General features: G+C 41.3%; 2 protein-coding genes across 3 annotated transcripts; both read right to left on the reverse strand.

The window, feature by feature from the left end:
• Positions 1-979: 979 nt before the first annotated feature.
• On the reverse strand, positions 980-25860 carry tspan7b (tetraspanin 7b). 2 transcript variants are annotated; one of them, XM_058620008.1, is made up of 8 exons: positions 25670-25860; positions 18087-18275; positions 17765-17839; positions 17571-17666; positions 14870-15025; positions 13474-13557; positions 13148-13233; positions 980-4386 (listed from the first exon to the last, which is right to left on the reverse strand). In XM_058620008.1, exons 1-7 carry the CDS (start codon positions 25733-25735, stop codon positions 13165-13167), a joined length of 735 nt encoding a protein of 244 aa, XP_058475991.1. In that variant the 5' UTR covers positions 25736-25860; the 3' UTR covers positions 980-4386; positions 13148-13164. The 2 variants fall into 2 exon arrangements, with proteins under 2 accessions (XP_058475991.1, XP_058475985.1); XM_058620002.1 differs by having other exon boundaries at positions 13132-13233; positions 25670-25838.
• LOC131455426 (uncharacterized) lies at positions 4065-8305 on the reverse strand. Its single transcript, XM_058623039.1, has 2 exons — positions 5600-8305; positions 4065-4133 (listed from the first exon to the last, which is right to left on the reverse strand). Exons 1-2 carry the CDS (start codon positions 8303-8305, stop codon positions 4065-4067), a joined length of 2775 nt encoding a protein of 924 aa, XP_058479022.1.
• Positions 25861-26587: the final 727 nt, after the last annotated feature.

Here is a 26587-nt window from a genome sequence, read left to right on the forward strand (position 1 = left end):
CCCTATCTTAACTTGGCTCAGAAATATGATGTACAGAGCAGCCTAAATCGTCACATTTCACTCTGATTCATTTGGGCAGTCCGTGGCTAAGAGGAAAGGAATTGGGCTTGTTGCAGGTTCAATTCCTGGGAAGGGTCAAAGGCTGGGGTGCCCATGAGCAAAGATAAATACTGCCCACTGCTCCTGTGCCCAGCTTATGTGTTCACTACTGGTGTGTAACGAGGACGGGATAAATGCAAGGGTCAAATTCACCATCACTAATTGGTGTGTGTGCAAAAAGGACTGATTCTGATTCATAAATAAATAATACTCAGCTTGTACATTCGCTGAGTGACGATACCAGAGGTCTTTAAAGAGCGAGCAGAGCAGATGTAGAGTTTCTCCTCTTCACACATTGTTTGAAAATAGTGTGAAAAGAAATTATGGAGGAAAGCCTGAAAACAGTTCATCTCAAGTCTTCTGTTCTGTTTTTTTTTTCAGAAGTCAGTAAAGTAATGATATAAAAACCCTTTATCAGTGCTTTACCTGTTAACTTGTGAGTAAAAGTACTGCTTTTCATTTGCTAGCTGAATTGTCTTTATCCCGGAAATGTCTCACCTTGATGGAAAAACACTGAAAAGCTCTGCCACTTGATTTATATTTGAAAACTCATTTTGCAAACACTTTGTTTTTATCATGTTTGGCAAGGTGGTTAGTAACACATTTTATCTGAACAGTCTGAAAAGATATATTTTATCACTTTGTCCAGACTTTAGTGGTCTCGGAGGAACCTATTGATCAACCACAGACAGAACAAACAACACTCTCAACCTACTTTGGTAATTTCTTATATAGCAGGGTCAATACACACAGAAAAACAACCATTCACACCTACAGTCAATTTCAAATCTCAAATAAATTACAAACGCCACACAGAAAAGCTTTGCTCGAAGTGGGATTCAAACCCTCAACATGAGAATGAACAAACACCAAACACAACTGTTATTTGTATATTTATTGATAATAAGACCACTGATGGTGACTTAGTCGATAGTAGACAGGATGGTGCAATTCTTTTGAGTGTCTAATGACCCCGTGTATGTGCTAGATGCTATTACAATTGAGTATTTACAGGACAATATCAGCTGGAGGAAGGAAAATAAGCTTCAGTGTTGGAAAACATACATTCAATAAATAAATTTACATTTTCAGGTGTTAAAGCAACATTTTTTTTTAGAAAAAAAGAAGCCACAACCAAATACTGAGCTCAAGACAAGATTCTCTCCCACACACTTATCAACCATCATCCGATCAAAAGTGGATTTGCAAAAATCAAATTGTGTTTAGGGAGTGAGAGAGAGGGGCTGACATATTTTAATCATTTGTGATACAAATATAGAAAATCAATAACACATTTTTTTATTTTAATGTTAATATTGTAACAGAGGACACAAATAATTATTAGGACTGGGCAATAATTCAATATATAATATATCACAATATCATTTTAGTAATGTGTTGTTTTGGTAACTGGATTACAGTCTATCATGCTTCTTATTTGTTGATACTGTTGTTATTGTCAAGTTTATATATTTTTTTCTTGTTTTGCTCAGTTTTTTTTTTTGGTATCTTTTAGTGCATGTACTCGAATATTTTGAGTATAATCGGGCATATTTACATGTTGATGTTGCCTATTCAAATACATGTGGAATGTCCCTCAAATAAAAACTAAAACAAACAAATCGATACAATCTTGATGCATTACACAGTCATAATGTAAGTTTTGCCTCAGTGTGTAACGTTTCTCAGTTTAACAACCGTTATTATCTTTCACTGAGAAGCAAAAATCTTAGTGTTTAATTATCTGAGGTTTATTATGATAATTATTGATATGAACCATTTAAAAAAAAAAGAAAAGAAAAAAACCTGGGACATATCACCCGGCCCTAATTTAAAAGTATGACAAACAGAGAGAGGTAAAAATTACTTTTTGTTAAATGTGAAATACTCTCTGTACATGGTCTGGGTTAATCGGATCTTTCCTCAACATCAAGGTGTGTTCACACCTGAAGTTAGCCCCACCCACTTGTGATGAAATCACTCAGGATGGACGTTTACACCAGGTCTGAACAGGGTCACACTCACACACAGTCAGCGAGAGAGAAAACAACAACGATAATAACAATAATAATAAGTAGAACATAATGCCAACCAAATCATAATAAATGTGGGGCTAAATTCAAATCATTACGTGCTACGCCCAACAAAACATTGGCCACAATTACTTTCCTCAGTGCAAGTTTCCTATGAACTATCAAACAAATACAGATTAAACAGCAAAACTCTCGACACGACATTTTACACATTAGCATATTTGAATGAGAAACATTTCATTATACAAATTACATTTCCAGTACATATCTACAGATGGTGCTAAAGATGGAGGCATGTGGTTGATGCACTACATAGAATACTGTCAATACCAGATGAACACTGTTGGAGCCTCACATACTGTATCTCTCCACTTTGCTTTTTCAGCCACGCGCGCTTCACACGTGTTTAGATGACAACTCGCTGAAAAGCTGCCGTAAGGAGCGCAGCCATTCATTCAAATTTAAATGGTTTGTGGAGTTTCAAGAGGCCCTGCCACACCAGCATTTACAACGGATTCATTTTTAATCTGAGCACTTTCACTTGACACCTAGGGAGCCATAAATAAAGGGACACTTTAGTTCTTTTTATGGAAGAAGCGAGAGTGTATGGTTGTTTGTCTCTTTTGGCCCTGTGATGGACTGGTGACCTGTGACCCCGCCTTTCGCCCTATGTCAGTTGAGATTGGCACGGCGACCCTCATGTGGAGGATAAAGTGGTAGAAGATGGATGGACATTTTAACTTGTCAAAGAAAGCAGGAAAAGCACAAGTGAAATTCAAATGGCTGCATTCCATTTAGCTGACAGTTTCAAGGTTTCCTGGTACGGTGCCAGCCATAAATGTCATTTACACCTGTTTCTATTTATGCTGACAAGTTATAATAGCCACCATGGAAAAAGTTTGAAGGACTCTCTGCACTATCACTTAAAGCAACTTTTGCTGAGAAACAGCACCCTCTGCAGGACCAAGCGGTTGTTAAATCTGCTGAGCTCCAGGTCCAAGCAGTTTTAATGTACGGAAAACAACATCAACCTCTGTCCCAGAGCTCTCACTGAACTCAAAACCCCACAAATCTCTGTTTAAAATTCTCCATATTTTGGACGTTTCCTTGCTGAATATATGTGATGAAAGGTAATTTTTGATGAGTTTTAATTCCTTTAAATTAATGTGTAGTTTAACATTACTCTTGAACCTTCTGGGCCTGATTCTTGTTGTTTGGGTCGCTGACTATCATGAAGTTATGATCGTCTTGCAGAGTAAACAATAAACAAGCTCCAAAGTTCCATACATCGTGCAAGAACAGAGGTTAAGGTGCAGAGTGGGGATGAACGAGGATCCTTTCTCCCTATTTTGAAAATGCTTTTGTTATTTTAAGTTACTTTTAGGTGTGTCGGGGCCTTTTGTCCACAAGCGGCATGTCATTTATTTGTTTGCGAGATTAATATACTTCCCTTTCCTTGGTAAAAAGAAATGATTTGTCACGGAATACCATGTACAGTGTAAAAACAAGCTGTGAATTCAAGTAAAACTGAACGGTTCACATTTGACAATCTAATGTGCTGCATTTGAGCTCCCAAATCAACAGTTTTAACAAATACTGATACTTAAATCTTAAATCTATATCTATAATCTGTCTATAAGTTAAATTAAATATTCATGTCAAAAACATATTGTACATTGTCTACAGATAAACAAAAAGAAGCTCCCCCTATTCTTTCTGTTGTCAGTTTTCTCCCTCTTCATAGAAACTTCAAACATCACCCTCAGTACAGTCAGTTCACAACATTTCACAACCATAGGAATATACAATGGTGAGTAATAGCAAAGTCAAATGCAAAACTAAACATAGCTATTTAAGTATTACTTTCAAGCTTTAGTCATGACATTCTGTACAAAGATGTGCAGTGGTCTTCTGATGACATGCTGCAGCCGGTCACATGTCTGAGACCAACACCGCCGTCAGCTCAGACAACTCCGGTCTACACGACAGCTGCAGGCCGTGCTGATCCAAGACATGTGCTAGTGAGCAACTTCTACATCAAGCAGCAGTGTGACGTGTGGTATAGAAAGCTTAGATGCAACAGCAGTGAGTAAAGGAATGGTGCTTTACAATAAGATACATTAAGATATTACACTGAGATCACAGGCAGAGAGACGGAGGGAGGTCAATTCCACTTCAGATGTGGGACAGTGTTTTGGGGGAATTTACTCATATCATGTGTCAAGACTCTTTGTTGGTTCTTCTCTTCATCTCCCTAAAAAACACAAACAAAGATGAGAACATTATACACTGAACGTGCCCTCCAGGCAGAGGACAACCCTCTCTACCACTGAGACACTGCTGTGACCTCATATTGAAGTAATGTGACAAATATAAGCGCAGTACTTGTGTTTCTTTTTGGTCTGCAGGGCTCTAAAACAAACTCTAGAGCAGGGGTCACCAACCTGTTTGAGACTGAGTGTAGTGACTTGTTCTTAAAATAAAAAACAACAAAACGAACCTAAGCCACTTGAGGGGGCTGCTGTACTGGTACTTGTAGTAGTTGACGCGTTGTCTTCCGGGTCCAATGAATGAATTACACACAAGATCGTCGTATGCAATCACCAACATTTATTTGTCTAACAAACGGACAGCGGAGGCGACGATGACGGTCAAAAAACTTTGTGCTTCCCCAGTCAGCAGCACACCTGCCGAGTAATTACCTCTTGCTCTTATTTAACACCTTCCTGCCCAGTGCAGAGCGCCACCTACTGTGGCCTTCAATTAGGTATGGCTCTAACACACCGGCCCCTAATTGTAAATGACAACAGACATTACAATTACCTTCACATTAAATTACAGAGCCATAACACCAGTAATACACACAAATTGTACCAAACAATGCCCAATATTTGTACACATAACCTGGTTTCACTGAGAGGTCACCATAAATGTCAACATTAACAACTTGCAGCTTCCTGCAATAGGCATAGCTTAGTGACGGGTCTTTCCAAGATGTTTGTCTTCGTCTGGAGACGCACAGAGCGTACCAGACCCTTCTTGTCGGGAAAGGTTTCCACAACTCTGCCAAGAAGCCAAGATCCACGTGGAGCAGCAGAATCCATCACAACAACAATATCTCCAGGAACAAAATTTCTCCTTTTTTTATTCCATTTTTGGCGTTCTTGAAGCAGAGGAAGGTACTCCTGTACCCATCTTTTCCAGAACAGATCCGCGATGTATTGGACTTGCCGCCATCTCCTCTTCACATACACATCATCCTTACTAAATAATCCAGGTGATAAGACTGGTTTCCCTTTCATCAGGAGAATGTGATTAGGAGTGAGTGGTTCAAGATCAGTGGGATCATCAGAGAGCTTAGTGAGGGGGCGACCATTCAATATAGCCTCAACCTCACACAAGACGGTGTGGAGCCCATCATCATCCAGAGTTTGCTGATTTAACACAGAGGTGAGAACTTTCCTTACCATACGAATGACCCGTTCCCAGACACCACCATGGTGTGATGCTGCAGGGGGGTTAAATCTCCACTGGATGCCATCTTGCAATAGCACTCTCTGTATCTGCTTGTGATTTAGAGATGCAAGTGCTCCTCTCAGTTCTTTTTCAGCTCCCACAAAGTTTGTACCATTATCTGAGCGCATAGAAGATACCTGTCCTCTTCGGCTGATGAACCTTCGTAACGTATTAATACATGCATCAGTATCCAATGATGAAGCTACTTCCAAATGAACAGCTCTGCTTGCAAAACAGGTAAAGATGACACCATAACGTTTACACACACCTCGACCTCTCTTCACCTCTAAAGGCCCAAAGTAATCTACTCCCACATTTGTGAAGGGAGGGAGATCGGGAAGGAGCCTTTCCTTTGGTAGGTCCGCCATTTTTTGCTCACCCAACTTCCCTTTGTATCGTCTGCAGAAGCTGCATTGTGATATGATTTTTCTCACAGCTGAAGTGGCGCTTGTTATCCAGAACCTTTTTCGCAACTTTGACAGCGTATGATTTCTTCCACCGTGGCCAACTTGTTGGTGCATGTGTCTTAATATGAGTGTGGAGATGTGTTGATCTTTTGACAAGATGAGTGGATGCTTTACCTCTTCTGGTAAAGCTGCCTTACTCAATCGGCCTCCAACTCTCACAAGTCCATCATCCAGACATGGGTCTAGTTTGTAAATAGAACTGTCTCGTGACACACATTTTCCAGCTGATAGGGCAGCAATCTCCTCTTTGAACCTTTTCTGCTGACTGTAACGAATGATGGAAACTTCAGCATCCAAAAGATTCTCAGCTGACAAAGTTCGACTCATTGCTTTCTTGGCCCTCTCCATCTCCAGTGACACATGTGATCCAGCTGCATCCCTTCTGTTGATCTCAAGAGCATACAATTCCTTTCTCCTTTGCTTTAACTGCAGAAGAATCCTCTTCCATTTGAGAAACCATGCAACTGCCACCTTAAGTTTCCTCCAATCAGAGAAGTATAATAGGAGCTGGTCTGTAGCATTAGGGAAATCCTGAGTAATGATTGTGTTTACTGTGACATCCCTTTTGACCTCTACATCATCGGCTGCAATTGTGGCCTCTGTGATGTCTGAAGGCCAATCCTTTTCTGGGTCAAAAAGAAACCTTGGGCCTTCAATCCAGCTACCACCATTCAACAGATCTCCAACCTTCATACCTCTAGAGGCGTAGTCAGCAGGGTTGTCTTTGGTGTTGACGTACCTCCACTGAGACACATGAGTTGCATCTCTGATGGTTGACACCCGATTCGCCACAAATGTGTGGAAACGTCTGTCCTCATTTTTTATATACTTGAGCACTGAAGTACTATCTGTCCAGAAAGTTGACTGATCCAGTGGCAGCTCCAATTCTGCTCTCAACATCTGATCCACTCGAACGGCGAGGACAGCAGCTGTAAGCTCCAGACGAGGAATGGTTATCTGTTTCAATGGGGTGACTCTTGCCTTTCCCAGCAAGAAGGAGACATGGACCTGGCCCTTGCTGTTTTCAATTCTGAGGTAGGTGACGGTGCCAAATCCATCTTCACTGGCATCAGAAAAGTTGTGCAGCTCTGCTTTAATGGGGTGTCCAAAGTGTTTTGGCTTAATGCATCTCTTCACTTTGAATGAAGTCAACCTTTTCAGATCCTCCAGCCATCCTGTCCACTGATGGCTAATGTCTGCAGGTATGTTGTCATCCCACCCACAACGTCTGCGACAGAGCTCTTGCAGCATAACCTTTGCTGGCAGTGTCACTGGTGCAAGAAACCCCAAGGGATCATAAACTGAATAGATTATAGACAACAATCCTCTTCTGCTCTGTGCTTGCTCTTTCACCATCATTTTGAATTTGAACGTGTCTGACTCCACACACCACTGTAGTCCAAGGGCTCTCTCGACTGGAAGCTCATCTCTATCCAGATCCAGTTCTTTCCAGTCTTTAGCTCTATGCTCCTCTTCAATGGTTTGCAGCACTGTCCGGCTGTTACTGATCCACTTTGTCAAAGTAAAGCCTCCCTTTAGGCAGAGGTCCCTAAGAGCTTTAACCATCACAACGGCCTCCTCCTCTGAGGGCAAGCTCTTCAAACAGTCGTCAACATAAAAATTTTGCCTGACTGTTTTTACCACCTCTGATGGGAAGTGAGCATTATTGTCTTCTGCTGTCCTCCTGAGTGCATAACTGGCACAACTTGGGGATGAGACTGCGCCAAACAAATGAACTGTCATCCGATATTCCACAATCTCTTGGCTCACTTTACCATCAGGCCACCATAGGAAGCGAAGAAAGTCCTTGTCCTCTTCAGCCACTTTAACCTGGTAGAACATAGACTGAATGTCTCCCATGAACGCTACTGGCTCCTGTCTGAATCTGGCAAGGACTCCTAGCAGTGAACTGGTCAGGTTTGGGCCTTGAAAAAGCTGGCTGTTGAGTGAGGCACCTTTAAACTCAGCTGAACAGTCAAACACAACACGTAAGGTACCTTTTCTGGGATGACGCACACCATGATGGGGAATATACCAAACTTTTCCATTTTCTCCATCCAGTTGATGTTGAGGCACTTTCTCTGCGTAGCCTTTCCTTATAACATCAGTGAAGAAACTGGTGTATTCCTTATGAAACAGTTCATCTTTTCTGAACTTACACTTCAATCCTAGCAGCCTTTGCTTGACCATGCTAAGATTATTGGGAAGAGTGAACTGCTCTTTCCTGAAGGGCAAGTTCATACTGTAATGACCATCCTGAAGCTGTGCTGACTCATCCATAATCCTTAAGAATCTGATGTCTTCCCTTGACATCGCCTTTTCCTCTGTACTTCTTTCATTGAAGTCATGATTGTACTGGTTGTTCAACATCACCTCCAGCTTACACACAGAAATCCTATTGACAGCTGCCACTGAAAATCCTGTTTTAAGTTTACTGTTCTCTCCGTCTCGAAGGGGACCATTTACTACCCAACCAAGTACAGTTCTTACTGCATAAGGGCCATTCCCTTGGCTGTTGACAACTTCCCAGGGTTCCAATACCTTTGGGACGTTGGTACCAATCAACATGTCAACATTGGCGTGTATGCAGGGGATCTGAACTTCAGAGAGGTAAGACCACTGTGACAGCTCTTCCTGTGAGATAATGTTGTTGGGGGTCGCAGGCATTTTTCTTTGAGTGAGAACTTCTGGTAGACTGTAAAAGTCGTTACTGTCAAGACCAGCCACCTCCAAACCATTCAAAACGTAAGTGGAAACAACCTTTTCTTGTCCCATGGTGCGTAAAAGAAAACTGGTTCTTCTACCGTCGATGTTCAACCTTCGCATAAGATGCTCTGAACAGAATGTGGCTGTACTGCCGGGATCCAGGAACGCATAGGTTTGTATTATTTGGTCTCCCCTAATGGATTTAACCTGGATTGGCAGAATGGACAACATGCAACCCTCCTTTCCGGCCCCTGTATGACCACAAGTTTCTGAAGAGGGTGGTTTAACATGTCCTGTTTCTTTAGAGTGTTCACTTTCTGTTCTGGTTCTCAGCCTTTCAAAAATATGAAGCACCGTAGGATGATTCTGACCACACTCTTTGCAAGTTAAACGCCTGTCGCAATCCTTGCTCATGTGTCCACTACATAGGCAGCCAAAACACATCCTTTTTTCCTTCAGAAAGATAATTTTGTCCCGATGCTTCTTCCTTTTCAGCTTTGGACACTCCTCCAATGTGTGAGACTGGGCGCAACAGACACATGCATTTTTAGACCTTTCCATTGAGTCCTGCCTCTGTGGGATTGAACATGAACCTTTGGTTGTGTCAACAGTAACTGTAGTGGCAAAGCTATCACCTCTGACTCTGCTGAACTTGGACTGAGACCTGAACTTGTTAACACTCTTGAATGCAGGTAAACCACTTGTCGTGTCCTGAATGTCCCCAAAGAGTGGATCCGAGATGATCTTAACTTGACGTTCGATGAATGAAACAAGATCTTTAAAGCAAGCTCTGCGATTGTACCTCTCCAAGATGTCATGTGCTTTTGTCCTCCATTTTTCTCTGAATTTAAATGGCAATTTTGTCATGATTGCTCTCATGTTGGTTGGCACGTCTAGTTCTTGCATATAGTGAAGCTCCTCCATCACGTTGCAACAACCACGCAAAAACAGAGAAAAGGCTTGTAGCGATTTCACATCCTCTGATTTCACTGTAGGCCAAGCCAGAGCCTTCCTTATATAAGCTGCAGCAATCCTGTATTCATTTCCAAAATGTTCATGTAGAAGCTCTTTAGCCAGTTGATAGCCTCTGCCAGGAATCATGTGCTGACAGCTCCTCACCAATTCTCTGGGTTGACCTATTGTAAACTGCTCCAAAAAATAAAGACAATCAGTTTCTTTAGCTTTTGATTCCACTCCATGCTCAAAAGCTCTGATGAAGTTTCTGTACTGGAGAGGATCACCGTCGAATACTGGAATGTCTCGAGATGGTAAGGACAGAAAGCATTGTTGTTGAACAAGAGCTGCTGTTATTTCATTCTGCTTATGCATTATGGTGCATAGATCTCCATGCATTTGTACAGAATGTGGATGCGGTTGCTCAACTGATGCAGGCTGCTCCTTATTTATGGGTAAATAAAGAGTTTGATGCTGTGCGTCTTCATATTGTGTTCTTCCATATGTTTCTGTTGTTTTCCTGTGTGTCTCCTGTCCTGATCCAAAGATGCACTGCTGCCCTTTTTCCACAGTGTGTGTGTTCCATGCTCTTGAATCCTTATGACATACTGGGAAATTGGTTTGTGGCATTGCATTCCATGTCCAGGGTTCATATGAATTTGCTGCGGGGTTGAGCCATTTGGAAGTTGTTTTTTGTTCCATTTCCCTTTGTAGATATGAATTCATTCCATTTGATGATGCGTGGGATTTGCTTGAACATTCTGAAGCAGTTCGTAAAACTGCTAATTTTGCTGTGGATGCTGCAATGTCAGCATCAAGCTCCAGTTGCTCTCTTTTCCTTCTCAGCTCTGCTTCTTGCTTCTCCAGAGCATGTTTTTCCTTTAACACTGCAGCTCGAGCAAGAAGTGCGGCCTTTTCTGCCTCTGCTTTAATGCGGGCAGATGCTGTTGTTTGACCACTTTTGCTGCTTTTAACACTGCATGTGCTTATTCGCTGAGAACGTTTACTGGCAACATTTGATATACTGTCATCAGGATGAACATCATCAACCACATTAACAACATTTTCAATGTTTCTCAACCATTGTTTAACATCATCAATGAAACCATTTTCAATCAACATTTTTGCAGTAAACCATGTATTTTGTTTCCCACTTTCTTCAGTGGGCATTAAAGGCACCAAAGAATGATGAGCATTTTTTGCTTCTTCACACAAACCAATAAGTTTTTCCAGTGCACCTTTTACCTCTGCAACACTGTTTTTATGCATATACTCTTCAGTTACCTTTCTCATATTTTTTACCTTGCTTAATCGATCTTTTCTTACATTTTGAAACTTTTCCAACTTTTCAACAAAAGCCTTATGTGTTAGTTTAACAACTCTTTTACCTATACCCAACTGTGCTTCATTTGAAATTCCCACTTCAATAGAAGGAGCGATAGCAGCCGATTCTGCGACCGGCTCATCAGATTGATCGTTCATAATGTCCTCCTTTTGTTGTAATGTTCCACAATGAAAATCCAAGCGATGAGAAAAGTTCAGTCTTAAGACGCGATCCTCATTGTTTTTAGCAACCAATGCATTGGGATTATGCTCGCAAAATAGTGTGCACACTTTGATTTATTTATTTTATTATGGCCATGAAACCGGTAGCGCTACTCCTCCATACCTTGATGCCTGCGGTGGGCGCCGTAAGATGGTCCGGCGGCAGCACTACCTCGTCAGATGAATCAGCTGATGATCGGCGTCACTCCGGGAAACACGGCCGCTGTTGACGTCTTCCATGCGGCTCGGCTGGTTCGGAAACCCGGCGTTGACTCCAGCGTTGGCTCTGCCTCCGTGCGGTATCCTTTCCGCGACTAACTACGACTCTAACCGAAGCGCAGTTTTTTGACTTATTGTAGTGACTTGTTCTTAAAATAAAAAACAACAAAACGAACCTAAGCCACTTGAGGGGGCTGCTGTACTGGTACTTGTAGTAGTTGACGCGTTGTCTTCCGGGTCCAATGAATGAATTACACACAAGATCGTCGTATGCAATCACCAACATTTATTTGTCTAACAAACGGACAGCGGAGGCGACGATGACGGTCAAAAAACTTTGTGCTTCCCCAGTCAGCAGCACACCTGCCGAGTAATTACCTCTTGCTCTTATTTAACACCTTCCTGCCCAGTGCAGAGCGCCACCTACTGTGGCCTTCAATTAGGTATGGCTCTAACACTGAGAGCTGAGGTGTGTTTACATACTAGAAATGTTCATTGACATACACTGCCCCTTTAAAATAAACTAGCAATTAAATGTTACCATTCAAATTTAGAAAATGATGCACTCAAATTGCGTACACTTTAATTTGAGTGCTTACTCCTAATGATTATCACAATTTTCCTCAACAATGTCGATGATATTTTCTGAGTGATTTCATACAACATGCAGTCAACCTATGAAAACAAAACATGCACATGTTTTGTCTTAATATCAGCAGTATGTTTCACTTTTTCAAATTCATACAATAATGCATTTGTTTTCAGTTGATTAGTCAGCAGCATAAACATTTCTTTCTCTTTCTCACTTTACATCTGTCTCAGTCAAGTCAAATATCCCGTCACGCATTAAAAACATCCAGAAAGTTTCACCGACTGATCCCAATAATCAACCGTCATTAACAAGCCAGGTCAACTTCAGCCCTAAGCAGCAGCTTTATATTGTTTTTTAATTCACAAAGAGCTTATTGACCTGCTGACTGTGACTCAATTCACATACAGCTGCGCTGCATCACGTTGTCATTGCTATTTTTACAACAGTGTTGGTGACCACAGCTCGAGAAGTTGTCTCTTACAATCAGTCAAAAAAAACGGGGTTGGGCCTGACCATGACCTCATCCACTACACGCCCAACAACACCTGCAACCATGCATCTTTTGGTGAATACCAGCTGTCAATCACACAGTATCCCAACCCCAATACACTTGGCACGGCTCGACTCGGCACGTTTTCTTGCTTTTCCATTAACAGTACCTGCTACCTGGTAGTTTATTTTTAGTACCTACTCCTGAGGCGATACTATATGTAGCGTCGGCAAACAAAAAATAAGTGAACGATTCTGTGAACAAATCTTTTTTAATTGACTGAGTCTAATGATTCAATACACAGAAAAAACAACTTCTTTACAAGTCACTGGTCACTAGTTTGTGTGTGAGTTAAGTAAAATAGGAGGTGCTATAGTAATGGAAAAATCAACCTGTATAGAGAAGAGCCGTGCCATGCCGTGACTGTATAGTGGAAATTGTAAGGACTATTAATAGGACTATAATTTACAAAATGGTGTGGTGTGATCTAAAGTGTGTGGTTGCTTTCACCTTGTAAGTTTCTCACCTGCCACGTCACATCAGCTAAACCATCTCATACTGATTGGCTGTGATGATCCTGGACAGACAGCAGGCCAGCAACATACCAATCAGCTGAGAGATAACAGGGGGAAAAAAACGTCGGCATAGTTTAAGTGTGAGGTTAAAATAGTAAATAAGTAATAGTGAAGCCAATTTTGCCCTCTTACTTTAATGATCTAGTATTCAGCATAATATAGAGAGCTGTCAGTGAAAAGGTCTCAGTAATTATTAAATGATTAATTTACATGAAAACACATGCTCGTTTTCAGAGCATCCCCTGCAAACAGACATGAATGTTTTTTCAACTTTTACCTGTGAGAAGGCAATCCCAAACGTCACTCCTGCAATGATGGCCATGTTGGTTTCCATAAATGAAGTGACCAGCTCATAGCAGCCCTGAAACAAAGGTGGCAGGTTAGTTTGTAGAGGGAACACGGACATGTTACATGTGCAAATTAGGGGCAAGATGGAGATCTGGGAGAGTATCTGTGACATTTGTTAGTTCATGGATGAGGGAGAGGGTGTGGGAAAAAAAGTATATGAGGATGAGTCAGATGCATGATGACGTACATTCACTGGCCACTTTATTAGGTACACCTGTTCAACTGCTTGTTAACCCTTCTGTTAACATCCTGTCACTGACAGGATTTGGCACGCGTACTGCTCATTAAGTTACGGTAGCCCTCAGGACTTCTGCGTAAAGACAATCCAATCACAGACAAGACTCAGCAGCACGTCACATATGTGTGTGACGTCAGCTTCTCAGTACTGTAATTCCTAATCGGTTGAAATGACTGCCGGATATCAAAAATGAAAGTTATCTTGAAAAAAACGGACAGAAGTAGTCCCTCATTGAACATTTTTTGACAATTCTACAGCCATAAAATCTATATAAATCCAGCGGCCTCAATATCATAATAGTTAACATAGTCTTACGATTTTGAAAGGGAAACCCAGGTAGTAGGACAAAAGTAGCAGTTAGCCACCAGGGGGCTGGTTGTAAAAAGAATGGGAAAATGGGAAAATGAGCCCCACTTCTCAAGTGATTCATGTCCTCAGTTAACATTGTTCTGGTCTAAATCATTATTAGTTTCAGGTCTTTTTATAATTTCAACATTTTTTGATTATAAAATGTCACAATTTTGTAAATGATGTTACAATTTAGCTGTAAACCGACCATAGAGCATGGCAGGTAAGCGTAGACCCCAGTGTGGTTGAAAACTGGTTCTATTGAACAGGTGTCTTTCCACTTGCATAAACATGGCACCAGTCAAACTCCAAATCTCAAGGGTTCATTTTGCAACTGGAAGACTGAAAGTAAATATTTGTGTATAGTCTATGCTTGGTAACACAAATATCAAATCATCACATGGCCAGCAACTCAATGTTTTTAGTGAGGTTGAGATGACCTCCTGAAGTTCAAACCATGCAGAAAGTGACTTAGAACATGGGATGGTTGTTGGTCTAGGTTTTTCAGAAACTGCTTTTTTATTGGGATATTCACTCAAATTTGGTTAAAAAGGTTGGAAAGACAACAAATTACAAGACACATTACAGCTTGAAACCGATGTGCGACATCGAGAGACATGTCTGCCACTTTATAACATGTCCCGTGTCACTAATATAGTGGCTAGTGAGTGTATGCATCCATGGGCTATTTGCACTATTCAAGTATGAAAGAATAGGAAAAACACAATAACATACTGACCTGTTGGTAGACCTTGCTCGGGGCTATAGTTGTATTACGGAGGTCTTCTGTGTTGCAGTCAGAGGGGTTAGAGCAGCAGCTGGCTGGGATGCCGTTGGATGGGTAATACACACTGGAAAGCCAGCTGGTGTAGTTATACACTCCACAGCAACGCAGCTGAAATCAGACAATGCATGACAAAGGCTTGTTTTATTCAATGTCTCCGTTAATGCCCATGATAACTAATTAAAATGATTGACTAATTCACTTTACTTGGATGCCTGGGTAGAATAGTAGTAGTAGTAGTAGTGGTGTAAGAACACATCCTATAATTAGGTACCGAGCACTGACTGGTGCAAAGCCCTATTGTATTCGGTGTGATTATTCCTCCTCATTTTGTTTTATTTTTATTACTTTCACTTACTTTTTGGGTGTATTTTGAGGGTTTTGCCATGCACTTTGCATGGACATCAGGACCTGCAAAAATTGCGATCAGACACTGGTCCCAGGTCTCTCTCTCTCTCTAAAGAGCACTACCTAGTGGTCAAAGGTATGTGGTTTGACCGAGTGTGTGTAGGGAATACTTTCCTTGGGATTTTGACAAAGCGCTACCTGGTAGTTGATATATAACCATCTTGGAAGTCTAAGTCCGTCAAGGATGACAACATGTGGTGCCACTCACTGTGCTACCTACTGGCAACAGGAAGTAAGCTTTCACTACACCTATATGTGGCTCTGTAACGCTGCCACAGAAATACACCAAAAACAGAGAAGAGTATACCATGTGCATAATTCAAGAGCAAGAAAGAGGTGAGGTTATGACATCACTGCTTCATAAAGTAGCAGATTAGTTGTATAAACGAAAACACAAGGGTGTCAGATTTTCCCAATCTGGGACTTGTTTTCCAAAAATAGCGTTTCTGTGCTCCTAAATGCCAGTTTTGTGTGGATAGAAAGTCGATATGCAAAAAGAAAACTTTGGTGGATTCTCCTGAACTCGCTTTTATGTGTCCAGACCCTCAGTCAGGTACAACAGAAGAAACACTACAGCCAATCTGTTTGCACTTTTTAGAAAACATTTTTTTTTTATTGTTTGCTTTACTACTGTTTGCCTGTACCTCAGATCCCCATCCACTGGCCTGCCTGCTCAGCCATGTCCAAGCCCCTTGTCTCTGTCCGTTGTGCTTTGAAATCTGAACCCTGCCACGCTCTGCTCACCTGCCTGGCCCGCTCTCTGGAGACCCAGACTTCAGGACCTGATTCAGCCAGTAACCATCTCCTGATCAATACACCTTTTAGACATTTTGAAAAAAATCTTTTACATATTCTACATGTCTATTCTCTTGAGTCTTGTGTCTGGTTGAGAAAATTCTGACAATTTTATTTGACAGTTCAATCTGACAGTTTCATTTCTTAAATACAAAATAAATAAAATTGCTCAGGTCTATTTATATATATATGTGTGTGTGTGTGTGTGTGTGTGTGTGTGTGTGTGTGGAATGCAAACAAATGACTCAAAAACACACAAGTGCTCCTGTCATGATGTAACATGTACTGGATGTGTTTTTAACACTTTTTGGTCAACAGTGCTAGGGTAATACAGGCTGGTTTCACACTGTGTGTCTCCTGCTCACCTGTTGCTGAACTGTAGTTTTGTTTTCCATAACGTTTACCTTAAAAACAGTATTTAGAGTATTTAAAATACTCTAAATACTTATCTTCCAATGAAGCTGCACATCTGTAGGTGCTGTACATATTCCACAATTACAAAAAAAGGAATTTTGCCTTGGGGTTGAGACACTGGGAGATTCTATGTGTTTAAGTAACATCAATGATATTGTTATTAGTTTGTCGACTTAATGCAGGCACCTCAGGACTTTGCGGTTGTTCAGACGGAAAGAACACTCAGAACACTCAGAACACTCAGAACACTGGACATTGAAATGTTTCTCCAAGATAATTTATATAAATATAATATGCTTCGTGGATAAAAGATGAAGCACTTGATTGCATACAGGCTGGCTACATGGTGACACAAGAAAGGGGATGAGATTGTTAAGAAATGCTGGATCCGAAGGGGGTGCAACTATGAAAAAAAATGTTGTAAATTCAGAGCCAGAGAAATTGTATTTATTTGAAGTGAATGCACTATGCCTCTGTATAATAGTGATTTTTATTGCATATACCTTTTCTTTACTCTTGCATTAAACTTTGATCTTTTTATATTATTCTATTGTGTGCACTAGCCTGATTTCTGCTTTGGTTTAAAACTGTGCTAAAGCACATTGCAATGCATCAGTGTAAGAACTGTGCTATACAAATAAATTGCCTCGTGAATAACACAACAAACATTCACATGTGCAAAATTCAAAGGTTACTGTTACAAACCCAGGGTCATGCTTTTCCTTTCCTTTTGTGTGTGTTACTCTCTGCATGTGTGCGATGGGTTGCAGGTGTTCATGCTTGGTTGAAGGACATGTGTGAGCGTGTGTAGCTGGATCCTGGGAGCTGATTGGTCCTAAACAGGAAGTTCCAGTATAAGAGGCCTGATCATAGCAGCTGCAGTGGACTTCCCTTTGACCACAGCCATATTTACCAGCAGACATCTCATGCTTGTTTTAATTAACATTTAAAATGGTTTGTTCCTGGAGGCGAGCCTCCTCGTTCATGTTGCGATCAGATAACACACCCAGGTTCTACCTTGTTGATGTCAGGGGCTCACCTTGTGCTGCAGGTTATCAACAGCACGGCTCGCCTCATCCTCAGCGTTGTATCTCAGGACCGCGTCGGTGTACGTCCTGTGAAAGGTTCCCTTTATCTGGAGCAAGCAAACGTACATGTCATCACACATTGGAATGCTTTGGTGCTTTTGTGCTCAGACTCGTCAGGTCGCTTCATGGTGGCATGCATGCTGACCTCATGACGAAACACAAATCCAGAGATCCCAGCCACTAACTCAGCGAGGAAGACGAGCGACAGAAACATGGCATACTACAGAGGGAGAGGAAGAGAGACAGGAAGGAAGCAGATTTACATAGTTTGAATGAAAACCCTCTGCCTCAGGTGTGTAGCAGTTGCATAAACTTGCACACACACTCACTCCAACGAACACACGTTCACACGATAGAGGTTATTCTTGCTATCATGTGACCTGAGGCTAATTGTTGAGCATCTACAACTCGCTCTCCTTTCTCACTGCAACATGATACCTCACGTATCCTCCTGCACGTCCTCTCACCAGTTTCAGCATCCATGGGCTTCCTCTGCAGGTGGCGAAGCATCCAAAGAGGCCAAAAACGACGATGACGGTCCCAGTGCCAATGAGGACATACGGGGCGTTGGTGGAGTTGTCGGCTATCAGAGAGATGTACGGGCCCAGCATCAACTTCCCCCATACTCCCACTGCCAGCAGGATAGCTCCTGTTATCTAGAGGGCGAGGAAGGAAAATAAGGATGTAACAGAGAGACAGAGAGAGCACAGGAAACAGGAAAGCAGGGAACAGGCACGTTATCTTCTATGGTATTACAATAGCTGTGTTTTAGCAGCACGCCAAGGGGGAGGAGGAGAAACAGGATCAAGGTGGTACAAGAGAGCAATTAGACTGAGAAGGAGGAAAGTGGCGACAGGAGACACACATTTATCTGGAGTACAGGATAGAGATCTCCTGCTTTATGAATATGCCTGCGCTCACACACACAAAAAAGAAAGAGACACAAAGAAAAGGGGACAAATCAAAGAAGCTCTTTGATCCGAGGCGAGACGCTTCCTCCTGTTGCGGCTCTCTTTGCATTTCAAATGAAGGCTCTGGATAAAAGAGCGTGCTGTACGAGGCAGCTGAAGCAGCGTGTGTCTCAGCTGGGTATGTCTTACTGGCATCGGAAAGAGAGCGGGGAGCGGAACGGCTGCTGATGATCTGACTCCAGCCAGGGCCAAGTCATCATCCTAACCTGCTTCCCCCCCCCACGAGGAGGCTGCTCGCCATCCTGCTGCCAGGCTCTCTGAGTGGAGAGGAAGCAGACAGCACAAAATGTCTCCTTGAAACCCGACGAGGAGAAAACACTCAGCTCTACGCAGAAAATGAGTCACTGTGACTGAGAGGGGAGTGGGGAAAAGTTCCCCCTTAGCATTTAGACAAAAATGTCCTCAAGCCAAATGTCACGTTATGTAAAAATGACGAAAACACAAGCAGCGTAACAACAAAAAGATTCCTTTGCAAAAGGTTAGACTGCTGTTTTTCCTCTCTGAGTGTAGTTTAAACCAGCCTCTGCAGGTTAATGACTGTGTTAACAACATTTACACTTTGCCCCATTGGCAGAGTATGTGCATAATAATTGGGCAATGGTTTTACAAATCACCAGCCTCCAGCCTGCCTGTTCTTTTACTGCTGTATTGTCCTAATTGTGTTTGCACAGCCTAAATAGAGCCATTCTCACATCTTTGGATTATCGGCTGAGGCTGCTGATACAAACTCGGGATAACAGCTCCTCTGATCACGCAAGCACAGACGGACACACTCGAGTCAAACGCGACAGATGAAGCGAGGCCTTCTCTCCGGCTCGGAAAAGCTCTGTTATCACTGAATCGTATTTTCTTTGCAGCATCGGCAGTGGTTGCAGGCAGCAGTGTAACCATATTTTCACCAAAGGGAACTGTATACAGAATTGCAGTCGAAAAGACAACAGGAGCGCCCCCTCTCTCTGATCTGTGCTGTAACTGGTCAAGGTGTCTCATCAGAGACAGCCCACATTTTCCCGAAGCTGTAAACAGATGCTGCGTTTCCATCATGGTACAGAACAGTACCTTTACTTGGTGGGCGGGGTGTGGGCTGTGCCTGATGGTTCGCCAGCTCAGTCTGTGGCTGTTTGTCTCAACAAGACGTCAAAGTTTGTATGAGAACTCTGACTTTAAAGTACTATTTTACTCTAGTTGCCCAAGGGAATGGTGCAAAAAGATGAAACAGTAAGGGCTGGTTATTTTGGTTCTATTCTATAAGGAAACGCAAAAAAATACTGACTGTACTGGACCAAACCAAACCGTTCCACTTGATGGAAACACGGCTAGAGTCTAGGTGGACGTGCAGAAGTCTTTCAAATCACATGATCAACATAATACCAAAGTTATTATGGAATTATTGTACAATAACACAATATATATCATGTGCACTGATATAAAGCGTATAAAAACATACACACATGCACTACAACACAATGTGTTGTACCAGAAGCACTATGTATGTATGTATTTACGTACAGTACTTTTGGAAAAAGTTCTCCCAATTTCCCCAAACCCAAGCTGATAATTCACATAATTAAACATTTTAGATTTTAAAAGCAGTAACTCTTACTTTATTTGAATTTTTGCCATGTAAACAAACAAAAGCTTAAGTCATTAACTGATTAATAGTGTTGGCTCTGCACAGTTTCCCCACAATATTGCCTCTGCATTTATCACTGTGTCTAAGACTTAAACATGTTGCCTACTGTTATGTAAGCAACGTTTGTATAATAGTGGGTATGATCGATGGTCTGTGGGCAGTGATATGTGAGATGATAAATCACAATATTGCATACTATTTGATGGAGTTGAACCACATATTAGAATGGATTGTCTATTTAAAATCACTTTATCAATGTTTTAGCAATTGTTCATTTCTAACATCATTGATTCATGCAATATAAAGATGTACAATGTAAACAATGACATGTACGTTTTTTATACTGATAGACCATGACATGGAGATGATTAAATGATTTAAAACTGTTAATATTATTCAACAATGTAGATGTAAGCAACTGGAACTGTTTGAGTTTTGTTGAAGACTTTTCACCTTTTCACCTCAAATGTCAGAAAATCATGTAAAAGACTTCCACTGTCTTCATTTGTCCAATCCACAGCCAAACCCCTCGCAGAAAGATTCAGAATTATTGAATATCGAAGCTTTTCCATTTCATTTTGCTACCACTAATGACACAAGGTCTCACATCTCCATGTCTAACAAGCCTGAAGCAGAAAATTAACAAAAATCTTTTCTGTTAATTTACTAATTGATGTACCAACTCTTATTTTCAGCCCCCACTAATCTGAACCTCAGGACTACAGCTTGATGACTTGATTCATCACATCTATTGTTTCTATTACCAGTGATTCCACCAGCCTGAGATGACAACGGTCCTCTTACTGTTTATGGTCTGCACCACCAGCAACAAAATGCCCCCCTAAAAGCTGCTACCACGTACAAAAAAATGATCATCTTGTCAACTGTCAGTGCTTAAGTGTCCATTTTAAAGCCAACAGGGAAATTAAAGTCCTAGAAGCAGGGGCAAGTCATCTAGACTTCCAGCCTGTTGCTGAATTCCAAACAGCTCCCCCTCTGATCTGCACGTTTTGTTTGAAATTCAATGCCTGGCCAGCTACCCTGGTTACAGCACTGAGTTTAAAACAGGTCACTCCTCCCCCTCCTCCTCCTCCTCCTCCTCCTCCTCCTCCTCCTCCTCACCAGCCTAATAAAGAAACAGAAGGTGTGATGACAAAATATGCTGGCAAGGACACCACGCAGACTCTGCCACCTGCTCTGCGTTTTACCGTCCTGTGTGTTAAGTGCAGCAACACGGGTTATTCACACTTGAGACATTATTCGCCATGACAGGCTGATGACAGTGAAACTTGGAACTTAGTGCCAGCGACTTCTCCTTGCTTCACCCTCAGGGTTGGACAGAGCCACCAAACTGCGAGACACTGCATTTCAGACATCTGAAACCTGATGCTGTAGACGTACGGGAGGAATGGACCGCCATTCAATCCTGACTAAATATAAAAGTTATAAAGTATCGGTGACACTGGCACATGTCAGGGGGGACACACAGCACAGCTCTACTTTTTAAGTCTCTTGACTTATGCTAAGTTAATTTGGGTTTGTTCTATTCACTGCCAATCATCATGACTAAAGCAAAGAAAGCACTATTCAGGCCCCGAACACATAATAGACAGACACCCTCCATGTGATAATCCACAGTGGCTATTTCTGGCTTCTGTCAGAGACCAAAGACACAGGAGCCTATAACTCACGACTGTGGTCACAACGTATGGGCAATAACGTACGAAATTCAGTTAAAAGGTGTTGTGGTTAGTTTGCATTCATTGTGTTAGATTCATATTAACAAAAAAGTGAAAGCAAAAGCATAGTCAAACCACTGCCACTCACACAGGAAATAGGTGATTCTCTCACACTCAGGTCCTCGCTGCTCAAGGCAATTTCAATATATTGAATCCCAAAATTGGAGACAGTCTCAACCAAATGTATTACCAAATGTAAGCTGAGCGATCGGCTGGAAAAAATACTGAGGACACTTATTCCAAAGAGCTTTGATTACACTGTGAAAATGAAGCAGAATCTCTTCTTCTGGAGACCTTTTAGGTACATCTGTGACAAACAAACAACAAATAAGCAAAATAAATAAATAAAAAGTATTGTTTTAATTATTATAAAATTACCTTTATGGTTTTATGTTGGTTTGTGCATTACTGTTATGTCAGTGTGTGTCTAGTGCATTTGCCCTTTCATTAAACTAAAGTGGTGAGGGACATACAGTACTGCTGGGTTGGGGTTAAACAATCTACAAATGCAAAGATAAGGAGACCGAACATGATGTCGTCTTCATACTAATACACATATGTGTGTCACACCCCGTAGGTTGAAACATTGCATTGATACCATTTTTGGAATCTTGCAAATTCCAGCTGATAAAAGAATATTAGAAACACTGCTAAGGCAACCAACATTATCATTTATTAGCTGGTTTGTCACTTCTGAAATGTACTTCTTACATTAAAAAAAAGGTCCCTCTGTATTTAAGTGAAGAGCTTAAATAAGGGCTGAAAGATTTTAAATAATTATTTTGACTGGAATTGCTATTGCGATACAATTCACGATATCAGAGGGAATGGTACTTATTACATAATTATTCTCATTTTCATTTCAGAATAACATATTTAAAATGATAACTGTGTGATATTTTTGCACATGTGTGAGATACATGTGAAGATGTTTTCTTCAATCTGTAGAATATGATGGAAATTTTACACACATTTAGGCTTTAAGACATATTGCGCGTCCTGCGATATGAAAATTGCAGATCCAATTCTGATCAATTCGATTAATTATTCAGCCCAAGCTAAAATACAATAATCAATCAGACATTTAACCAGCAAAACCATCTCAGATTGCACACATAATGTAGTAGTGTCCAAACAACAAGTCTCAAATGGACCTGTTCCTCTGTCCATCCATTCATGGCAAAACACTCTTGCCTAAAGAACCTATAGAAAGCTTTCTGTAAGGCTACGAAAAACGAATTATTTATACACTTATTTTTCTGCCAATAAACACAGTTCGAGTATAATGTTTTTGAAATGGCTGGTTGTAGCAGAACATCAGAACAAATGTCTCATTAACAGTTAAGTTAAAAGTTAAAAGACTATAATGGCCTGATATTGGTATTAGTAGACAGTCAAGGTATTGAGCCATCCCTAATTGTTACTGCTATAGTAAACTGTGACGGGTAGGTCATTCTGAAATAATCTGTGTCATAAAACAATAATTAAAAAAAAATGTTTAAGATGATCAGTGATATTTATCTTATTTTCAATGTCATTTTAAACTGATGTCTACATTAAAGCTGTAGTGTGTGACTTTTTAACATAAACAAATGTCAGTTAGATTCAAACACATTGTGAAATTAGTTCTCACAGTGCGGATTTAATCTACCAGCTCTGCACAACTCTCTCTGTCTTCCTGAGCAGAGCGGTATGAGAATCTTGTGTTGCCTGGTAACACAGATGGAGGTAACCGTAACGTTGCGGTAGTAAAGTGGGACTGCTGCAAACAGGTTGGAGTATGACTGCAAACGTGACATAAAAAGATTCAGAGGTGAATTCTAAGTATCAAAGCAACAGGGGCCATATGCAGTTTGACAGCATATAATGGATACGCTTCTTTCCCATGATGCTGTATACACACAAATGCTCCCTTAGTCAAGTCCGACCCACACCTACATGCCACGTTACTGCTAAACGGTGGGCAGGCCCGACACTAATGCTGTGTTTCCATCATGGTACGATTCAGTTTGGTACAGTATGGTATGGTTTAGAATGGTAAAGCTATGGGTCAGGCTTGCATTTCGACTAAGAAAGAACAGTACCTTTACTTAGTTGGACGGGTGCGTGCTGCGCCCGATGCCTGTGTAGCGTGACGTCATACTGGTGTGACGAAAACAAATGACAACATCCAATGCAACACAACAAACAACAATGGTGGACATCCAGCAGCTCTTTCTTCTTCAAACTTTATATGAGAATAGACTGCAAACTGCACTGTACCTTATTACTTTTTATAAAGAATGGAACGGTTGGGGCTGGTTATTTTGGTACTATAAAAATATGTAATGTAATGTGCACTCAATGGAAACATGGCCTTAGTGCTGGGGTTAGCAAAGCGAAGTCTCTCATGCTAATGAGTCGCTAATCAAGACGTCCTACCAAGGCTTAGTGCACATGCGCACAAAGAAAAAATTCAATTTTATGGGGGTTTAGATGACATGCCCATAATTCTATCTTTCTCTCAAATGTCTTGTTTTTTGATATTATCAGTATTAGCATACTAGTGTAAGCATGGCGTTAGCTTTGTGGACCATTTGTGTATTCACACTAAACGAGGCAGGTGTGAATACAGAGAAGAAACTGTTACCACACCAGACAACACCAGGCAACGCTGGACACAATCGGGCCGAGCGGCGCAAATATTGTGTCTGTGCATTGCCTTTGTATGTAAATGTTGTCACACAATAAATCCGCATCACGTCCGGTGTGAACATAGCATCATACTAGGTAAATTATTAATTTAATTTATTAAAAATAATCAAATGCTGTTGTGAGTATTGGGCATTGTTGGGTGAACTTAGACTGACAAGAACAAGAAAAGCAGGGCTCCATGTGTTGGGTTTAAGATGAACGCGTAAAACATGGTTTGATTGACAAACGGAATTACACAAGTCACCCCACCACCTAAAAGATAAAAAATGTCTCAACTTCTGACAAATGCAACATGAGCAAAGCAATGCAATTGGTACACAATGTAGGTCGGTAACACTTGACGCCACTCCATTCAAAATGAATGAGAAATGTTTCAACTGACGCCTGTTACAGAGCCTGTTATCAGACGAACACATAAGACCAGACGAATAACACCATCGTCAGAAGTTATGCACTGCAGCTTTAAACAGCTGCGTGGAATCCTATCAAATCGTATGGAATATCTTCCTAATCGTATCGCGAGCCCGTATCGAAGTCTCCTCTAAGGGAGGGACGTGTGATACATATTTAAATGTGGCGTTAAATAATCTCCGAATGTCTCATTGCACAAAGCAGGCCATTAACGCTGCTTTTAACAGGCGAACTTAAATCGCTGCGGCGGTATTAACATCCTCCTCCTCCTCCTCCTCATCTACCACCACAGCGCTGTACTGACAACAACCATGATGCACCACTGACGCCCAGCAGCCAACGCATGTGTATAACCGTAATACACGAGTTCCGTCATAGAAAACCATCCACATACAAACATATACACAAACAAAAGACTGAAAACGACGACCGCCCTGATTGCGGAGCGAATAATGGTGAAACATGATGATTCCGTCGAAGATGCTGTCTCTGTCCAGCCCTTCTTCTTCTTCTTCTTCTTCTTCATCACGCTCAGCACAGCCAAATACACGGATCCGCTACGAGGTGTTTTTTTAAATGATACAGGAAAATTGGCTACGTACCCAGAAGACGAAGGAGTACACGATGAGGAGCGTTTTAAGGCAGGTGATGACCGGTTTGGTCTCCATTGTGGACGGTGCCGTGTGTGTGTGCGTGAGAGAGCTCACAACAGCAGCGAAGGGGAAAAAACCGAAGCGTCTGTGGAAGCTGTCGCGTTGCAGCCACGCGCTGATGCAGCCACACGGCGTCACTGTAGCAGAGCACCAGCCCCTGTTATCCTCAAGTTAACGACTCTATTTCATATCAAATTAAATACACAACAATAATACTGTACTGCAGGGCCGGTCCTAGCCACTTTAATGCCCTTGGAGGGGGATGGAGATTTGGTGCCCCCATCTTCACCACACCCAAAATAAATTAAATAAATATAAATGTACCAACATATATAGCTTTTCTTGAATTCTAATTATTTCATAAACCTGCAAAGCCATTTTCCAAGAAAAAAAAATGTAAACTTAAAACAATCTATCTCCACATACATACAGTACATATGTAGTGGACTTCATGCATTAAGTGTCAGTTGGGGGATGGTCAGTTACATAGTTACATAATGTTAGTGATTCAAACATTTACGTTGTCTTTTAGTAGTTGTTTTAGTAGTTAGCCCTAAGGGATTCAACATGGCCGAAAATGAAAATTTCAGCATTGTGAGGGGACAACAAACTTTTAGAATCAGAATCAGAATAAGAATCACCTTTATTGTCATTATACAGTGTAACGAGATTAAAGGACAGCTCTAGTAGTGCAAGAAGTGAAGAGATAAAAATGAAAAAAAGAAGAAACAACAAAACAGTGCACCAATACCTTCGATAAAAATTAGAAAGGATATGTAAAAAAAAAAGTATTTCAAAGTATTTACAGTGGGAGCCAGTAAGGGAAATATGCAGTATATGATAGAATATTTTAGAATATGTTGCTAA

Source organism: Solea solea, chromosome 2 (genome assembly GCF_958295425.1).
Source record: "Solea solea chromosome 2, fSolSol10.1, whole genome shotgun sequence".
NCBI lineage: Eukaryota > Metazoa > Chordata > Actinopteri > Pleuronectiformes > Soleidae > Solea > Solea solea.